Genomic DNA, 16,255 nt, shown 5'->3' with positions numbered 1-16,255 from the left:
TGTGTGTGTGTGTGTAAAACTAGGATGTAGATTTTAGTCTGGCTAGGCTCTACAAAGTGACCATGTAAAAATGGCCTCGTGAGGCTTCATTTTTATAACTTAATTATCATATTTGGGTGAAAAGTTACAGGGTTAAAAGCAAAACAGTGCTTTTCCTTAACTGCCAACCCTGCAGACTGAATATGGGAGGGGAGACTCAAACTTGATTCTCTCAGTAAATTAAATTCTGTAGGCCAGTTTAGTTAGATACCTGTGCAACTCCTTTGCTTTCAATCTGTTTGCAACGATGTAATCAATTGGAACTTGCTGAAAAGTTCTATTAGGGCCTAATGATCCAATGTTCAAATAAATCAATGGAAAGACTCTCACTGACTTAGCGAGTCAAGAAGAGAGTAGCAGGGCAGTTTGTGTGTCTTACCCTCTCTTACTCATGTTGACTTTGCAGAGCTAACAAGAGTAAAAATTCACTTTTCCTACTGAACTTATATTTATTAAGTTTTAATTTACATGCGTCTTGAGTAATAAAGTACCGTTTCTCTCCATTCACTTTTCAGAAAAGGACAAAAATCACACTGTGAAGAGTAACTAATGCCTAGTAGTGCCTTCTTAAAGTATAGAACTTTTTTGGTCCTTGAAGGCATTCTATGGCCTACAGCAATTTAGGTTCTAAATTAATCTTGAACTTTTAAGACTGATTATTGAAGGCTAACATTTGCAAATGTGGTCATTAATTTTGGGTAACCAAGTGCCTGAACCAGGATCTGATTTTTCAGCCAGTTAAGCACCCAATGCCCTTTATAACAGGATTGGACCCCAAGGGAGGCTGCGCAGCTCTTGCCTTCACTCTGGGTCCCTGGGTTATGCTCCGTTTCCCTCACCTGCCACACCTAGATATAATTTGCTGATCGGTGAAAAGGGAGGCTTCCCTAGGGTCTCAAAGTGAGCCCTTGTTTGCTCTCAGTCTGTGGGTTCCTCCTGAACCCTGCTGTCCTGCCCTCTGGTGCCAAATATGGCCCCCTGTCCTGGACAGGCACCACCCCGTCAGGGCACTAATCACCTTAAAGGTTAACTTCATGGCCTCCAACCCCCCTACAGCCATGCTCATGCCTCACAGTTGCTACCAATTAATAACTTTAGTGGACGCATAGACCCAGCCTAATATCTGGCCTCCTCAGGCCTCAATGTTCTGATTCAGTCTTCACCCATCTTGGACTGTGGGCTTGCTGGCCCTCTCAGGCAGTAAGCTGATTAGCTCTCTTTAGTTCACATCCATCTTGGACTATGGGCCCCTGGCCCTAGTCTATGCCCTTCTTTGGGCTTGGGGCCCCCTATCCCTGTTTCCCCTTTTCTCTCACTCACTGCAATGAAGCCCCTGCCCTCTGACAGGGCTCAAGACAGCCATGTGCCCCTTGGGCACTCTGGGACTTCCAAACCTTCCCTTTAGTCCCTTTCTGGTCCACTGGTTGAACTGCACCGAAACCCTAAACACCCTGGCTGTAACTCAATCCATAGCCTTTTGGCTATATAACAAAATCATTTTTTCACCCAGAGTACCAGGTCCCTGCCAGACCTCAGTGCCTTACTTTCCACTTCCCAGCTGTATCAGGGTCTCAGTTTGTACTGCAGCTACAATCCTCTCCCAGCAGAGCTCCTCCCTTTGTGGCTTCCAGAGGCAGACAGCCTGGCTTGGCTCAGGTCCAGGCTTATATGCTGCTCTAGTCCTGCCCACTCCCAGTCAGGTGATGGGGTAGCCTTGGCACAGCTACTTCTCTCTCATTCTAATGGACAGCTTACTGCTGTTACTCCAGCTACCATAGCTGCACCTCTGTTTTGGCAGGGCTCTATCCTATCATATTATTGCTGTGCAACTAGCACAGCAATAGTCCCTCTTAGCTTCTTGCCCCTGGCTGCCTATTCTTTTGCAGCTAGCTCTTGTTAGGCTGCCTGAGCACTGCCTACTACTATTTTTCCCCTCTTAAAGTAACAGGAGCCTCAGGCTCCCTTTTATACACCTAAAGACTTCAAATGGATTTGCAGGTTCCCAGCATTCTAAATATCAGACTTTGGGTTTAAAATAAATGACCACTCTTGAAACCACCAGCCTCATGGTTTACACACAAGGCATTTTGAACTAATCTGGACAAAGCAATAGAGACTGCTCTACAGAAAGTTATTCTGCCTGCTCACTGGGTGCGTTGATTAGGTGACCTGCCTGCTCTTTCCTTCCTTCTCTTCCAGCTCTAATTCCTATTATAGTTTCTTTAAAAATAATGGGTGAAATGATGTTTAAAAATGCTTTACCTGTAGAAATCTCATTCCTTTTGAAATTTTCAATGTATTCATTGCCAAAGGAATCCTTCCCAACCTACAAGAGGGCATACAAATGTTTGATCTTCTACAGCCAGCAGAGTGATACAATGCAATGATAACACACTAGAGCATCTTTTACAGCATGTTTGTTTCTAAGTTACCTGATTAAATAGCATTTTACAGATTTTTCCCTTGACTACAATAAAGAGCCCTACTGAAACACACAGAAATTATGCACTTCCTACACTCACTTTTAACCCTCTGGCTCTGCAGTTCATAAATGTTTCTAACACTAATATGGATTGCTTTATTTTGAATCATTATTGTATTTCAGCCTGAAAACATTAACAGTAATTCCATCATTATTCTCATTTGTTATGCATATTTTTAATTTCAAAATTCCTTTTTAACTTAATTTCTTCCCCACTGAAAAATGCCAGGTGTTACACATTGAAAGTGTGGTTATACTCCGGAAAGTGATTTTATACATGGCATCTTAGAATTCTATATTTTTCAGTATCAAATATACTCATTCTACAAATCTTTTTTTGTTTTAACTGACAATGCTATAGATTAATTGGCATTTTAGAGTCAGAATGCATTGTATTCTGCTTTTAAAACTGCCTGAAAGAGTCAATAAAATGGACCTTGGCTGATCATTTTGTTGAGGATGGATAAGGCCAAATAGAATCTTGCTCACTGTGGCTCTCCAGGGTAAAAGGAACCCTATCACCATCCAGCTCCCTCTATATATTAAACAAATAATTTGAAGACACACAGGTAACAGATGGAGAAATAACATGCCACTTTTAGATAAACCAAGAGATGTGTTAAAATACTTGATACACACATACACCAGTATTGTTATTACTGTGTTTAGATATAGATAATATAAAGTCAGTGTAGCTTTTGTGTATATATTGTATATTTACATAAACACACACGAGCATGAGCACACATACACAGGCCCAATATACCTTTTAATTAATTAAATTGGACTTACACCTTCAGCAGAGTCAGTTCCCAACATATCAGCATTGTTGACTAGAGTGTAATTTCACTTTAGGATATAATGTAAGGTCTGAAGTCCCACAACAGATCCTCAGCAATGTGATACTGCTTGAGCTGAAGAACTGTCCTTCAGATAAGTTCTATCAAGATCCCTTCTTCCCATCCCAGCTGCTGTCCAGATGACCAATGAGTTGTGTAAAGAACCTGAGAGATTAGCCCAGGCCCTGGGCAACAGTCCCTCTGTGGTTAAAACAAATACCAGTATCTGAAGCTGTGTTTGAACTATTGCCAATGATAAAATAGCTGCTTTGCTACCTACTGATAAAGATGTAGCTATGCATGTACCTCCCTCTTTCAGGAAGATTTGGGATATCTAGAGTATGAGATAGGGTATAAAACCAAACGCTATAATGCACATATAGCACCACAGATTGAGGTTCATTTTCACTCAGCTCATTGCACAGCCATATTTTGAAGTTTTCTTTCATTTCCAATAACATCTACAAAAGATTTATCTTAAAATATCATTAGGGATGGTCACTGTCTCTAAATAGCAGCTTGGAGGACAACAAATCAATAGAAGATCAGTCCAGGACAGATGGTAGTGAGGCTAATAAGCATCTGCTCTGGTTAGTGAGGATGTTTTTTTCAAGGAGGTTTGCAATGGAGGATATTTCTGGATCTCTGACTACTCTTGGATTCCAGGGGCTGACTGTCAGATGCAATCTCTGACATCTATTTTTGACTTGATGATTAGAGCCACCTCTGACAAGGATCCTGCCAAAATTATCCATGACTGTGACTTACCAATCATACTACTGCAAAGTGCTATACCTGGGGATCTCCCTGATGGCTGTTATGAAGCTTCAACTAGTACAGAATATATATACTTGCTTACATACTTAAAGGACATTTCATAAACATTTTCCAAAAGCTGAATTCATTTCCTGTTCCCTTCAGTGTTGATGATTTCAATGTATAAAGCCTAAAACATTCAATCCTGGGGATCCTAGAGATCTGCATTGCTTGCTGTTCAGCTGTTGTAATGATAGATTAATTGGGGTATTTTTGCTCACAGCCTCTAGACAGGAACACTGTGAGGCTGGGGGAAGACCCATCAGAAGGTTATCAGTAGAAGAAATTATGCTTTGGAATGTCTTACCCCCTTGCTTTTATCGGTGTCCAAATCTGCTAAAACTTAGGGAATGGTATAAGACTTATTTGGTTATTCAAGACTTGCCCCCAAGGCATCCAGCTCACTTGGGGATTGAGGGCACATTTCCTGACACTCAAAACTGTATAACAGATCTTTTTAAACGTTCTCTACATGTGTTCAGACCCTGCTGGATAGGGACATTATATAAACAGAAATATAATGTTTGGTTTGTTGACTACAGAACACATTATGCACTGAAATATCATTTTTCAATTCGAGTCACTAATAATTATATCCATTGCTACTAGGCTTGTAGCTACATAGTTGGTGAATAAGAATGAGTGTGCATTACATCAAAATCTTTCAATATGTGCTTTTTCCCTGGCTTGATGTTACCAGTTTTCCCACGTGCCATCAGGAGGCCTGACATCATAACAGCTGAAATTTTGGCAGTCCACAGTCAAACTCAATCTGTACCTGTAAATTAATTGTAATGAAAAAATCTCTTTGCTGACACATCTTTTGTTCCATCTGTTCTGCATATGAAATCCTGCGATTAACTTGTTTTGGAGTGTATGTATTTACTGTTTTTCTGGCTTAGGGAATGTACCCAATATTTGCTGCTAAAAATAAGTGAAAGCAAGTAAGAGAAAAAAAATGGTTTGAAAGGTGACTACAATAATCTGAGCTGTATCAGATACAGCAACGTTCTTATAACGAAGTAAAGAGTTGAGCTCACTGCTTTCTTTCTGAAGCTGGACTCAGACTGTCCATGCACAGAAATCAGTAGGAACTGTAGAAAGAAAAAAGGCAAAATAAAGGATAATGAAGCATTTCCTTTTTAAGCAAGTGAATCAAATGGAACTCGAACACATAAGGAGAATTTGAATCCACAGCAGCACAAGAATTATAACAACATTAAAGCAATCAGATAGGATTATTTCTGGATGTCTGCCAGAAGTAAAACAGACAAGACTTTCTTCAGCACAAATCATTCCTCCCTAGACCTGAACTTCTTAAGGTACAGACAGACGTAAGAACTGTTCCAATATCAGAGAATACTGCTACAAGCTTATATAATGCAACTGTTATATCTGCATGATACTGTAGTAATATCAATTCAATAAAACTGTTGCAAGCTTAACCCTGCTTCAAGCCCCACATGTATGTAACAAGACAATAGGGAAGTTAGAAGACTGCGCATCCAAAAATGTAGGTGTCAGCTTGGTTAAGATGCTTATGAAGAATTCATAACTGAGACAGAACCATGAATTCTACAAACCAAGTCTCAAATCACCTTCTGTACGCAGACACGTTACGTTCATAATTTACAATTATTATTTTAATTCATTACCTTGTATTTGTAAGATGAATGAGTTGGCTGTGGAATTATTAAGACTATATGGAAGTGGATGATAACATTTCTACAAAAGATAATAACCTCTCCCACAACTATACTGTTGGTCTGCTAAAGATATCACAAAAATCCCTTGCCTCTTATACATGTCCTGGACCATCACAGCTACAACACTCCAATCCTACTACCAAAGGAGACTATATTAGCCTAGTAAAAGTCAAAGTCCTTTTTCCTGATGGACTGCCACACAGACATTAGGATGAAATCTTGAGATTAAAGTATAAACATCTTCATAGCTCTGGAAAAGATATTGTTATTACTATATTCAAAATAGACTAAGAATAGGCCTAGATCTCACTAGTACCAGAAATAATCACTGGAAATAATACACTCTATTCTACAAAGCACTTTGGGAATATGGGGAGCAAAGTGGCTATGAATGATATGTGCAAACTTGTATTAATATTAAATGGAAAATTGACAGCCAACTGGAAAAGGTACAATTTCAGGACTGAAATTTCAGAAAGCATTAACAATTTCAGGCGCTAAGCTTCAATTCCTTAAAATGGCTTGTTAATGTAGAAAAATAACTAAGATGCAATGACTTATTACCACCTGTTAATTTAGGTTAACTATGAAACTTCATATTATACAGGTCTCATTAACATATGCAAATAATTGTTGTATGAGATGAAACTATTTTGTGAGGCCATAAAGTCAATACTAATTTTTCAATAAAAAGTAGGAAGTGTTAGCAAGTTATGTAGACCTGAGAAGAATTCTTGATTCTGCTTTATCTGCCTCTTCTCCAACACACAAAGAATAATAAGGCAAACTATTAGGCTATCTGCAGACATTCAGACAGCTTGTGTCTGAATTGATTCAATTTTTGCAGACTAGTGTAACTGGCATACATTGAACAGACAAGCAAGTGAATAGATATTACTTTTGATTCCAGAAATGTAGGCACATGCCTGCAGTGGCTCAGGCCAGAAGCCAGGGGATACTAGAGCAAACCCTCCCTTCCCTTCTTCAGCAGCCAAGGGAAGCTGAGCTACATGGGGCTGGCTGGGCCTGGGCAGGCCTGACTATGATTGGGGAGGGTTTTAGACCTCCAGGGACCTCAGCCAGGGTGTGCCTGGAGCGGGGAAGCAACCCTTGCTATGCTTTTTGGGGGGGAAAGGGCAGAAGCATGGCCAGACTCTGGCCCCTGGCATGGTCCCCTGTGGACACAGGGAGGGGGTTTATTTCCTCCCTTCTCCCCTTGAGAAACCCCAGCCAGAGTCTGCTCAGCTGGAGTGAACCAGTGCCTGTCAAGGTCCCCCCTCCCTTCTTGCTGCTCTAGCAGCAGGGGTGGGGCACAGCCCCCTGAAGCAAGAGGAACAGGGAGGGAGTTTATTCCCCCCTCCATCCCCTCTGCCCCACTGGGACTGCACCCAGGGTCTGCCTGGCTAGGGTGCAGCTTCCCCTGTCAGGGTCCATCACCCCTCACCGTGCCAGTGGCAGGGGTGAGGGAGTGGCCAGATGCCAGCCCAGCATGACACACTAAGGCAAAGGGGGCAGGGAGGGGGTTTATTCCCCGCTCCCTCCTCTCTTGTCCTGGGGGACCGCAGCCAGGGTCTGCCAGCCCCAGCTGCCGCCTCTGCCATTTCCCCTGGCAAGGCAGACCCAGCTGGGGTTCCCCAGGGGGAGAGGAGAGTAAGAGGGGAATAAACCTCCTCCCTGCCCCCTTCACCCCAGGGGGCTGTGCTGGTTGGAGTCTGGCCATGCCTGTGCCCCTGCTACTGGAGCAGCAGGGGGTAGTACCAGAGCACCCCCACAAAAAAATTCTATACTGCCCTGTTTGTTCTAGGGGCAGTCTGTGCCACACTTGCCCACCATGCCTTGCTGTTAATACAAATATGTAGATTGCAGAAGGCAATCACCCACCTTGTGATCATGGTCTTATGAGCCAATTACATAGCTCTGTACCTCCCCTACAAAGTGTCCCATGCCTTGCAGATGGCATCCTAGTCTTCATGTCTAGCTCAGGCCCCTCAACTCGGCTGCATTCTACTCTCCGCCCCCTCACTGGGCTGCACTCTGCCCTCCCCAGGCTGTCCTTGCCCCCTCACTGGGCTGTACTCTGACTCAGGCCTTGCACTCTGCTCAGGTCTCTGGACCCACTATGGTCCACTTGGTCTTCCTTGCCCAGTGCTTTTCTGTTGGGGTGTGCTCCCCTAGCCTTCCCTCTCCACAGTCATCAACAAGGCAGTGGGGGCTGAAGCTTTTTGGTGCCCCATCCCCACCTTCTTGGGTGGCCCACACGTGGCATTTTTGTGGAGACTGCCCCACCACACCAACCAACTCCATCAGGGTGTAGTTTTAGGTCTTACCCAGGACCATCCTCAGGACTACCTAATCTTCACCTCTTTCTCACTCGGCTCCCCTAGATGTCATGTGCCTCCCCTATGCTGGTAACTACCATGCTCTCTGGCCCTAGCTCCATCTTTACTTTTGGTCTCTCTATCTCTGGCCCCCAGCTCGCACTCAGACCCCTAGACTAGATGCCTCCTCTTCAGATGTCTTGGCCCCAGCCCTTGTCATCTGGGCTGTATGTCCCCTGGCCCCTTTCTCTCAGCTGTGGCCTCCCACAGCAGTGACCTTTGACCTCTTCTAGGCCCTCATCCCGCCTCCAGGCCAGTTGGGACTCCAGGCAGTCCAGCTCTGGCTGTCCGTCACTGTGGGTTTTCACACTTCGGCCTCTCCAAGGCCCTGGCCCCAGAATAGGCCAGTCGAGGTCCTTGGGTTCAGTTATTTAGGCCATCAGTCCCGTCACCTCTATGGGCCACCTTCTTAGGCCCCTACATGAATCGTTCTCTCTTTCTCTGCAGGGTCGAAACCCTGCCTAGATCATGCTATTTTCTTCTCTGAGTTTCTCAGGGCCCGCCACTGGGCCTCTTCATGGTTTGCACCACTCTCTGAGTTCATCCAGGCCTTGAAATGGATCTCAGCTGCTCAGGTCCTCATTCTTTGACCCACCTGGACACTCCCAGACCTGACAACTCTTAGCCCCTCTCCCAGGGCTGGCATGGCCTCTCTCTAGGCCTCTGTATATACTTCTTTCTCTGGGCTGGCCTAGCTCTTGTGCACTCAGCACCTTTCTCAGGCCTCCTCTGGCCTCTCAACAGGCCCAGGCACTTCGCCTCCCCTTCCAAGGCTGTGGACCCCACACTGGGTCTCCAGAAACCTTCACCATCCTCATAGCTCCTACCCAAACCTCCATGGTGTCTCAGATGGTATACAGGAGTGGCATCCTTCCTGCTGGGTGATGTTTCTTCCTCTGCAGTCATGTGGTTCTCTTGAACAGGTCTAGCCTCACTTGTGAGAGGCTCTGCAGCTTGCCTAACCCTTTAAAGTGGCAGGCACACCAAAAGCCCTGCCACACAATCTAAATATTTTTTCTGTGAAGTCACTAACCATAGCATCAACCCAGGGAACTTCATTAAGGATGCAGATATTTCAGGAAACATAGATTCTATCTTTGGCAGTAAGCAGAGTTTGGACTATTTAAAAAGGAACAATGCTAAAGGGAGAAACCCCCTGACATTCAGACAAAATATTAACACCAAATTCTTTGCCAGTTTCATGAATCTGAGAGCTCTGGAGGAGAATAAGGACCAGTCTCCATGACTTACAAGATCTTGGACACTGACAGCCCTAACATTGGAGAATGACTAGTGGCAGATGAACCTCAGAAAAACTGCAGGCAGAGTTTGGATATACAGGCATACCTCGTTTTATTGCGCTTCACTTTATTGCGCTTCGCAGATATTCTGTTTTTTACAAATTGAGGCAAGACCCTCCACCAGCAAAAAGATTACGACTCGCTGAAGGCTCAGATGATGGTTAGCATTTTTTAGCAATAAAGTATTTTTTAATTAAGGTATGTACATTGTTTTTTTAGACATAATGCTATTGCACACTTAATAGACTACAGTATAGTGTAAACATAACTTTTATATGCACTGGGAGACCAAAAAATTCGTGTGACTCGCTTTACTGCGATATTCGCTTTATTGCGGTGGTCTGGAACCGAACCTGCAATATCTCTGAGGTATGCCTGTACATCTACATCTCATTAACCTATACAATAGTCTGACAAGCTAACAGAAAAGGCTTTTTAGCAGAAGCATTGTTCCTTCAAATTTAGCATCCTGTCCCCAGTCATGGCCAATATCTAGTACTTCAATAGGGAAAAAAATTCTCAGTGTATCTGGTCACTTGTGGAATCTGTCATTATAGGGTGCATTATAGGGCGCATCCACACATACAAGCACATGTGTTTGCAGCAGCTAAAAGAGAAGCAATGCAAATTTGAGCCAGGGCTTTTTGCCTCAGCACACGTGCTTGGACATGCACTTTGGTATGGAGCAAATTGTGCCACTTGGGGCAAAATAACCCTGGCTGGCTCCTCTTGTATCTGCAGCCAGGGGGAGCTAGAGCCCAGGGCCAGCACCTGTGCTGTCCCAGCAGTATAAAAAGGTGCCCTGTCCTGGCCTCATCCATACAAGTGCTGTCCTGGCAAGTAGCTCGGGGCTACTCGCCCTCTGGAGTTTCTGGGGCCCAGCCAATTGATACCTGGGGACACTACCCCTTGCCCCAGCTGGACTGCTGCAGCAGCATCCCAAATCTGTTTTTTAAAATACTCCAAAATCCATGTTCTTTCACCTTTAAAACAAAAACCCACTGTATACACATATACACACACATATCTAGAGAAAGAGAGAGAGAGACAGTGATAAGTTGGGTGATGCTTTATTGGTATATTTACAATGTTAAAGCAATTTGGAAGCCTATCAGTGTATCTATCATCATGAAAAAATAAATTCTAAATACCTATGTGTGTTGATGTGTGTTTTTGGTTTTCTTCATACATGATGGGTGTGTGATGGGGGGGATGTGGTGTTTGTAGAAAGGGGGTGTTAAGGGGTGTGGGGGAAGGCAGGTGGGTGGATGTGGAGGGATGTGGGTTGGTCTGTAGGTAGGAGTGGGGCAATTGCTGGGGGCACTGTGGGTGTGGGGTGACCTTGTGTGGGGGCTGCTCAGGAGGAGTGGGTCCCCATGTCCCCACAGGGTGCAGGCCCCCCAGCACATGGAATGCCCCTGCCCACCCAGGGTCCCAGCTCCCCCCTGGAGGGCCACAGCCCCTATCCCCCACAGGGCCCCAGCGCCCCTGCCCAGGGCCCATAACTAATCGGCTGCAGCCAGGCCCTTCCTATAGCTGCAGGACCTGACCTGGTGTGCGGGGACCGCGCGGAGCCGAGCTGGGTCCTGCTGGCCCTGGGGCTGCTCATGCTGCCTGGCAGCTGGGCAGCATGAGCAGCCCCAAAACCGGCAGGAGCCAGCTCAGCTCTGTGTGGTCTCCACGCATCAGACTGGGCTGGGGAACACAAGCCGCCTGGGGCCGGCAGGACGCAGCTTGGCTCCGCACAGTACCCGTGCGCCAGGCTGGGCTGGGGAGCACGAACTGTGCGGTCCCTAGGCAGCTCATGCTCCCTGGCGCAGCCTGGCGTGCGGGGACCATGCGGAGCTGAACTGTGTTCTACTAGCCCCAGGCGGCTCGTGTTCCCCGGCCCAGCACGAGCAGCCCCAGGGCCAGCAGGACTTGGCTCGGCTCCATGCGCTCCCCGCGCGCCAGGCCAAGTCCTGCAGCTATAGGAAGGGCCCAGCCATGGCAGGACCTGGCGCGGCACGCGGGAACCACATGCTGCACCGACTCCTGTCAGCATGGGCTGGGCCCCAGGGCTGGTTCCCGCCTCTGCCCCCTGTGCCTGCGGTGGGTTGAGGACCTGGCCCAGTCCCATGTGGCTCACTAGTCCAGCCTTACACTGGAGCAGGTCACAGGGCTCCGGGAGGTGTGGCTCCTGTGCGTGTCTCCCGGAGCCATGCAACCCGCTCTGGCGCAAAGCTGGACTAGCGAGCCTCAGGGATCTGGGCCAGGTCCTCACCCCCCCACAGCCCCAGGGACATCCCCCCCCGCCACTCTCCAACCCCCTCCCACATCTCCACATCTCCCTGCCACACTCCCCCCCCAATTTACCTTGGACAGCGCTGGGGGCACCAAGAACACTGAAGAGACACTCTGGCCAAAACCAGAGAGTCTCTTTTGGAAGACTGGCTCCAGGCACGGTCTTGAACCATGCCTTGCTCCACTCTATTGCAGAGCGGTTTTTTTAGACCCCTGGATATCCAGGGGTCTAATTTTCTCCCCGTGTTGCAAGTTTGCAGTGCAGGGAACATTTTTTCATTCCCACACATGCCTGTTGCCCCGCCTCAAAGGGGTTTGAGGTGGGGCAACAGGCACGCGTACACTCATCTGGACATGCCCATAAAGGCCAAAACAGGAGAGAATTTCATCTTAAACACTGAATTATCTTCTCTCTCCTTTTATATAAAAAAAATTTATTGATACTGACAAGTTATTTTTCCTTTTCAAAATCAAGACACGGTAATACCAGGATATAGTCATTGCAGACATGTGGCCCATCCAGTCCATAAGGCTGTCTTTGATAGTGGTTAGCCTCAGGTGCTTCAGAAGAAGGTACAAGATATCCCATGGTATGCAGATGTGGGATAATCTATCCCATGAATGTCTCATCTAATCCCTAATAGTTAGACATTGGTAGGAGCTGCATTCCTGAAGCATGAAGTTTTATATCCCTTTCTAAAATTTTTGTTAGCCTATTAATAGTTGACCCATGAACAGCAAAGTCTAGCCTAAATATATGTTGTTAAATATGGCTTGGCAGTTAAATGTAGAACTAACATATACCAATCAACCCCAAATCTTTTAATAAAGGGTAATGTAAAAAGGAGGAATGGAGCAAGTTTTCACTAGGTATAATTGTGAAAATTTCAGGTCCTCTCCAGTTCTTTCTTTGGTTGCAACCAAGAAGAGAAGGGGGACATGAATAAAGGAGTTAACTTTTCTATAAGCCACCTAAAATTCTACTGAAGCTTGGATGAACATTTGGATTGGTTGTTATCCAGGAGTTTCAAGCCAGTACTTACTTTGCATATCATTGAGGTCTTGGCCCCGAGTCGAGCAGCTTGGACACACTGATTGGCTCCTTTCCCTCCAAAGCCAATGAAAAACTTATGTCCAATGATAGTTTCTCCTGCTTTTGGCAGACGAGTGGTACAACTATTACAATTTAAAAACAATATTTACTGACATTAGTAATCAATAAAGCAAAATTCTTCACAATAAGAACTATACTAATGCGAATCCCAAATGGGTTCAACATTCAAGCCAGGGCTGAAACAAACAGCAGTGATACCTACGGTAGCCTTTCATTTCCTGAATTCCAAAACTTAAAAGATTTGAGAGACTGACCTATTTTTGTACTCCATTTAGTGCTTATCCCCTATCAGACATTATCCAATTTTGTTTTACATTGCTATGCAGAGGGACAGGCTTTCTATCCTGTGGGTCTGTGTTTTTAAACAGAGCCTAACTAACAAAGTGAGGTTCTGATTCACAGAGGGGGTTCAATACAAAGTAAAATGATGTTACTAAAAATCAACAAAACTGTTAGAATATTTTAATCTGACATTCATTTTACATTTCCAGACTACTAATCTAATCTCAAGATGCATCAAATTTTACTTCCTTGGAACACCCTAAGTAATTTTTCTCCCATCATGGCATTCAAAACTGTCAGAGAGGTATAAATCATCAGCACATACTCTCTCCCTTCATCTGTCATTCAGATGCAATGTACACATTGAGCTTTTTAAATCTTCCGTTATAAATCAGACCTTGCAATGGCCTAATAATTTTTGTTGTTCTCTGAATATCCTCTAGTTACATTTACATCTTTCTGGGGATGGGTGCCCAGAACCGAGGGCACCAGTACAAGTGCAGACTCCTCAGAGTTGTATTCAAGAGAGGCTGGCTTAATTTTATTTTGAAAAGACTTCTATTTTGTTAACTCTATCAGAACTTTTATTGCAATGTCAAAAGGTAAAAGAAGAAAAAAAAAAATCTCTCTCCACAAACAACCTCTACTTTTGTGTAGAAAAATTCACCCGAAATGAAGGACTGGTCTCCTTTTGTTAATTGTATTATAAATAAATTCAGTCTAGAGAGGCTCCATCTCTAGAGGGTAAGGTTTGGTTAAATTACTACCCAAAGTTCTGCCTCTTTATGGCAATGAATTCCAAACACAAGATTTAAAAATAGAATATCCTTTACCTCCTCAACTACAAGAGACACACTCAGCACCTGTGGGGAAGAAGCATCTCCTGTCACACAACAGCAGCCCGTCTAGCTGACAGCACACTGGCCCTGACAGGCTCCAAACGATAGTCTAATGCCTGATGGCAAAAATATTCTTAAAGAAGGGAAACTATGATGCAGAGAAAGGGTATTTCAGCACTTTTGCAAGAATGCAAAGACCCCTTGCCAAAGAATACCTGTGCCTCGAGGTATAATTACAGAGCATTAAAGATATTCAGCCGAGTAGATCTCACAACTGGCTGGGACGCTGCTCACCCTCCAATCTGAAAAAAAGGTGACCTGTGAAATGGTACAGATTTTGTACCAACAACTCATTCCTGAAGTAGCTGTCACAAAGGTCATGGAAGCTACCCATTTTATGTTCCGAATTTATGTTGTACCTGTTATGGTAGTGATGTAGGGTCCCTGTTTCACTCCTGATATAATTACTTGGAGCAACTGGGCATGGTAGCATTCTATCCAGTGGGACGCAAAAAATACAGGGCCTGTAACTTGTGTCACTGTACCCTGAGAGACCAGAAAGAGTCATGGATGCAACTACACTCTGAACCCCAACACAGATTTCCAAAGAGGTAGGGTAGAAAAATTGGCTTAAGGGTGGAAGGGCTACAGCTATTTTAAGCAAAAATATACCGATTTAAAAACAAACAAACAAACAAAAAACCACATCACAGCATGTCTTATACCGAGTTGAAAAAGTCAGCATGTACAACCAATTACCACACAGCAGTATTTGACAGACTGCAGTGTTTCTCTGTACTTAGAAGTGGAACTAACGACAAGAAATCAAATATCACTGTAGAGCAAATGTGGGGAAATGCTGACTTTTAATAGCAACTGGTATAATTCATTGCAACATGCACTAATTTATGTCACTGGAACAATACCTCACAGGGACCCAAAATATCGATGGCCGTGGAATGGAGCTTTGTCCAGATTTTGCAGCTTTTAGTGAGGCTTCCCTTCAGGTAGCATTACAGCTTCATTGCCTGCTGCCTTCTAAAACTACGTGTCGTTGGTAGCAAGCAGTCCTTTTGCTCACCTTTGATAATAAATAATTATAATACCAGCACCTCGCTCCTCTATGGTTCTTTTCACCAGTAGATCCCAGAGCACGTAATAAAAGGAAGGAAGCATCCCTATTTTACAGAATCAACTGCCTGAGAACTCCCAGCTGGCCAGCAGCAGAGGCAAGACAGGGGAACCCCAACCTCCTGAGTGGCAGCATGGTGTTTGGTTCACTAGTTCAGTGGTTTTTAACCTTCTTGAACTTGAGTCACCCCTCCATAACTTTTGTGAATTGAATGGCACCCAATTTCAAAATCTAATTTATAACAGTGCTCACCTACCTGCAAAGAAGCTGAGCAGTGAGGGTGGGGGATGGTCCAGGCAGGGACAAACCCAAGCCTAGTTTATCTACTTATCTTATATGTTATTTCCTCAAACTTCACTTAGCTCCTCAAACCTTGCCACACCCTTCAAAGGATCTGGAGGTACCCCAGGGTGCCCTGGCACCCTGGTTAAGAATCACTACGCTAGATCATGCTGCCCCACACCTGCTGATATTAGATAAAGAAAGTGTGCATCAAGTGCTGATTCCTCTGCTTTTCTGAACAGGCTTCCTGGAGATTGGGATTTATTCTGGACATAATTAGGTTCAACCAAAACCAACAACTTCACAGCAGAAGTCAGCTAGTAGCCTTGGTCTTTGAGTTCATGCACACTTTCCAGAAAGCAGATTCCCATGCATCTTCCTGATTTAACAGTGACCCTTGTCTCAGGCCGTGACTACAAAAAGAGAGCTGCCCTAATACAGGAAGCCAACCTCAAAGCAAAAGCTTGAAAGTAACAGATTCACATAAAGTGGGCACAAACAAGCAGCTGAGCAAGGCTGAGATTACACACCAGATTTTACCCAGAGTTAAATTTCCCCGGTTAAGGGAGATTTGCCTTGGTTCAAGGAGTTGATCTATACAGCCACACCTTTTTTCTTCTTTGGGACTGCTTATGTTCTTCTGGGATAGCCTATATGTGTATCCATGGCCTCAATCAGGCCTGTGCAAGTGTACATACAGTTCCAAAAGAGGCAACTGAATTGTGCGACTATGAAACCAGGGTAAGTAAGGTAAGAATCCAG

General features: G+C 44.8%; 1 protein-coding gene across 2 annotated transcripts in view; it reads right to left on the bottom strand.

Moving 5' to 3' along the window:
• RBKS (ribokinase) overlaps positions 1-16,255 on the bottom strand; it is a 120,030-nt gene that overhangs the window by 80,230 nt on the left and 23,545 nt on the right. The window contains exons 1-3 of one of the 2 annotated variants that reach the window (XM_019526840.1): positions 14,295-14,381; positions 12,888-13,020; positions 2,302-2,365 (exon numbers count right to left, since the gene is read on the bottom strand). In XM_019526840.1, the coding sequence (XP_019382385.1) occupies positions 2,302-2,365; positions 12,888-13,020; positions 14,295-14,323 (226 nt within the window). In that variant the 5' untranslated portion in view covers positions 14,324-14,381. Of the gene's footprint in view, positions 1-2,301; positions 2,366-12,887; positions 13,021-14,294; positions 14,382-16,255 lie in introns of those variants that run through there. The other variant, XM_019526839.1, reaches the window with a different exon arrangement.

This window comes from Gavialis gangeticus, unplaced genomic scaffold (assembly GCF_001723915.1).
Source record: "Gavialis gangeticus isolate Ggan-Ray unplaced genomic scaffold, GavGan_comp1, whole genome shotgun sequence".
In the NCBI taxonomy this organism is placed as follows: Eukaryota; Metazoa; Chordata; order Crocodylia; family Gavialidae; genus Gavialis; species Gavialis gangeticus.
This window is presented reverse-complemented; position numbering and strand designations above follow the sequence as displayed.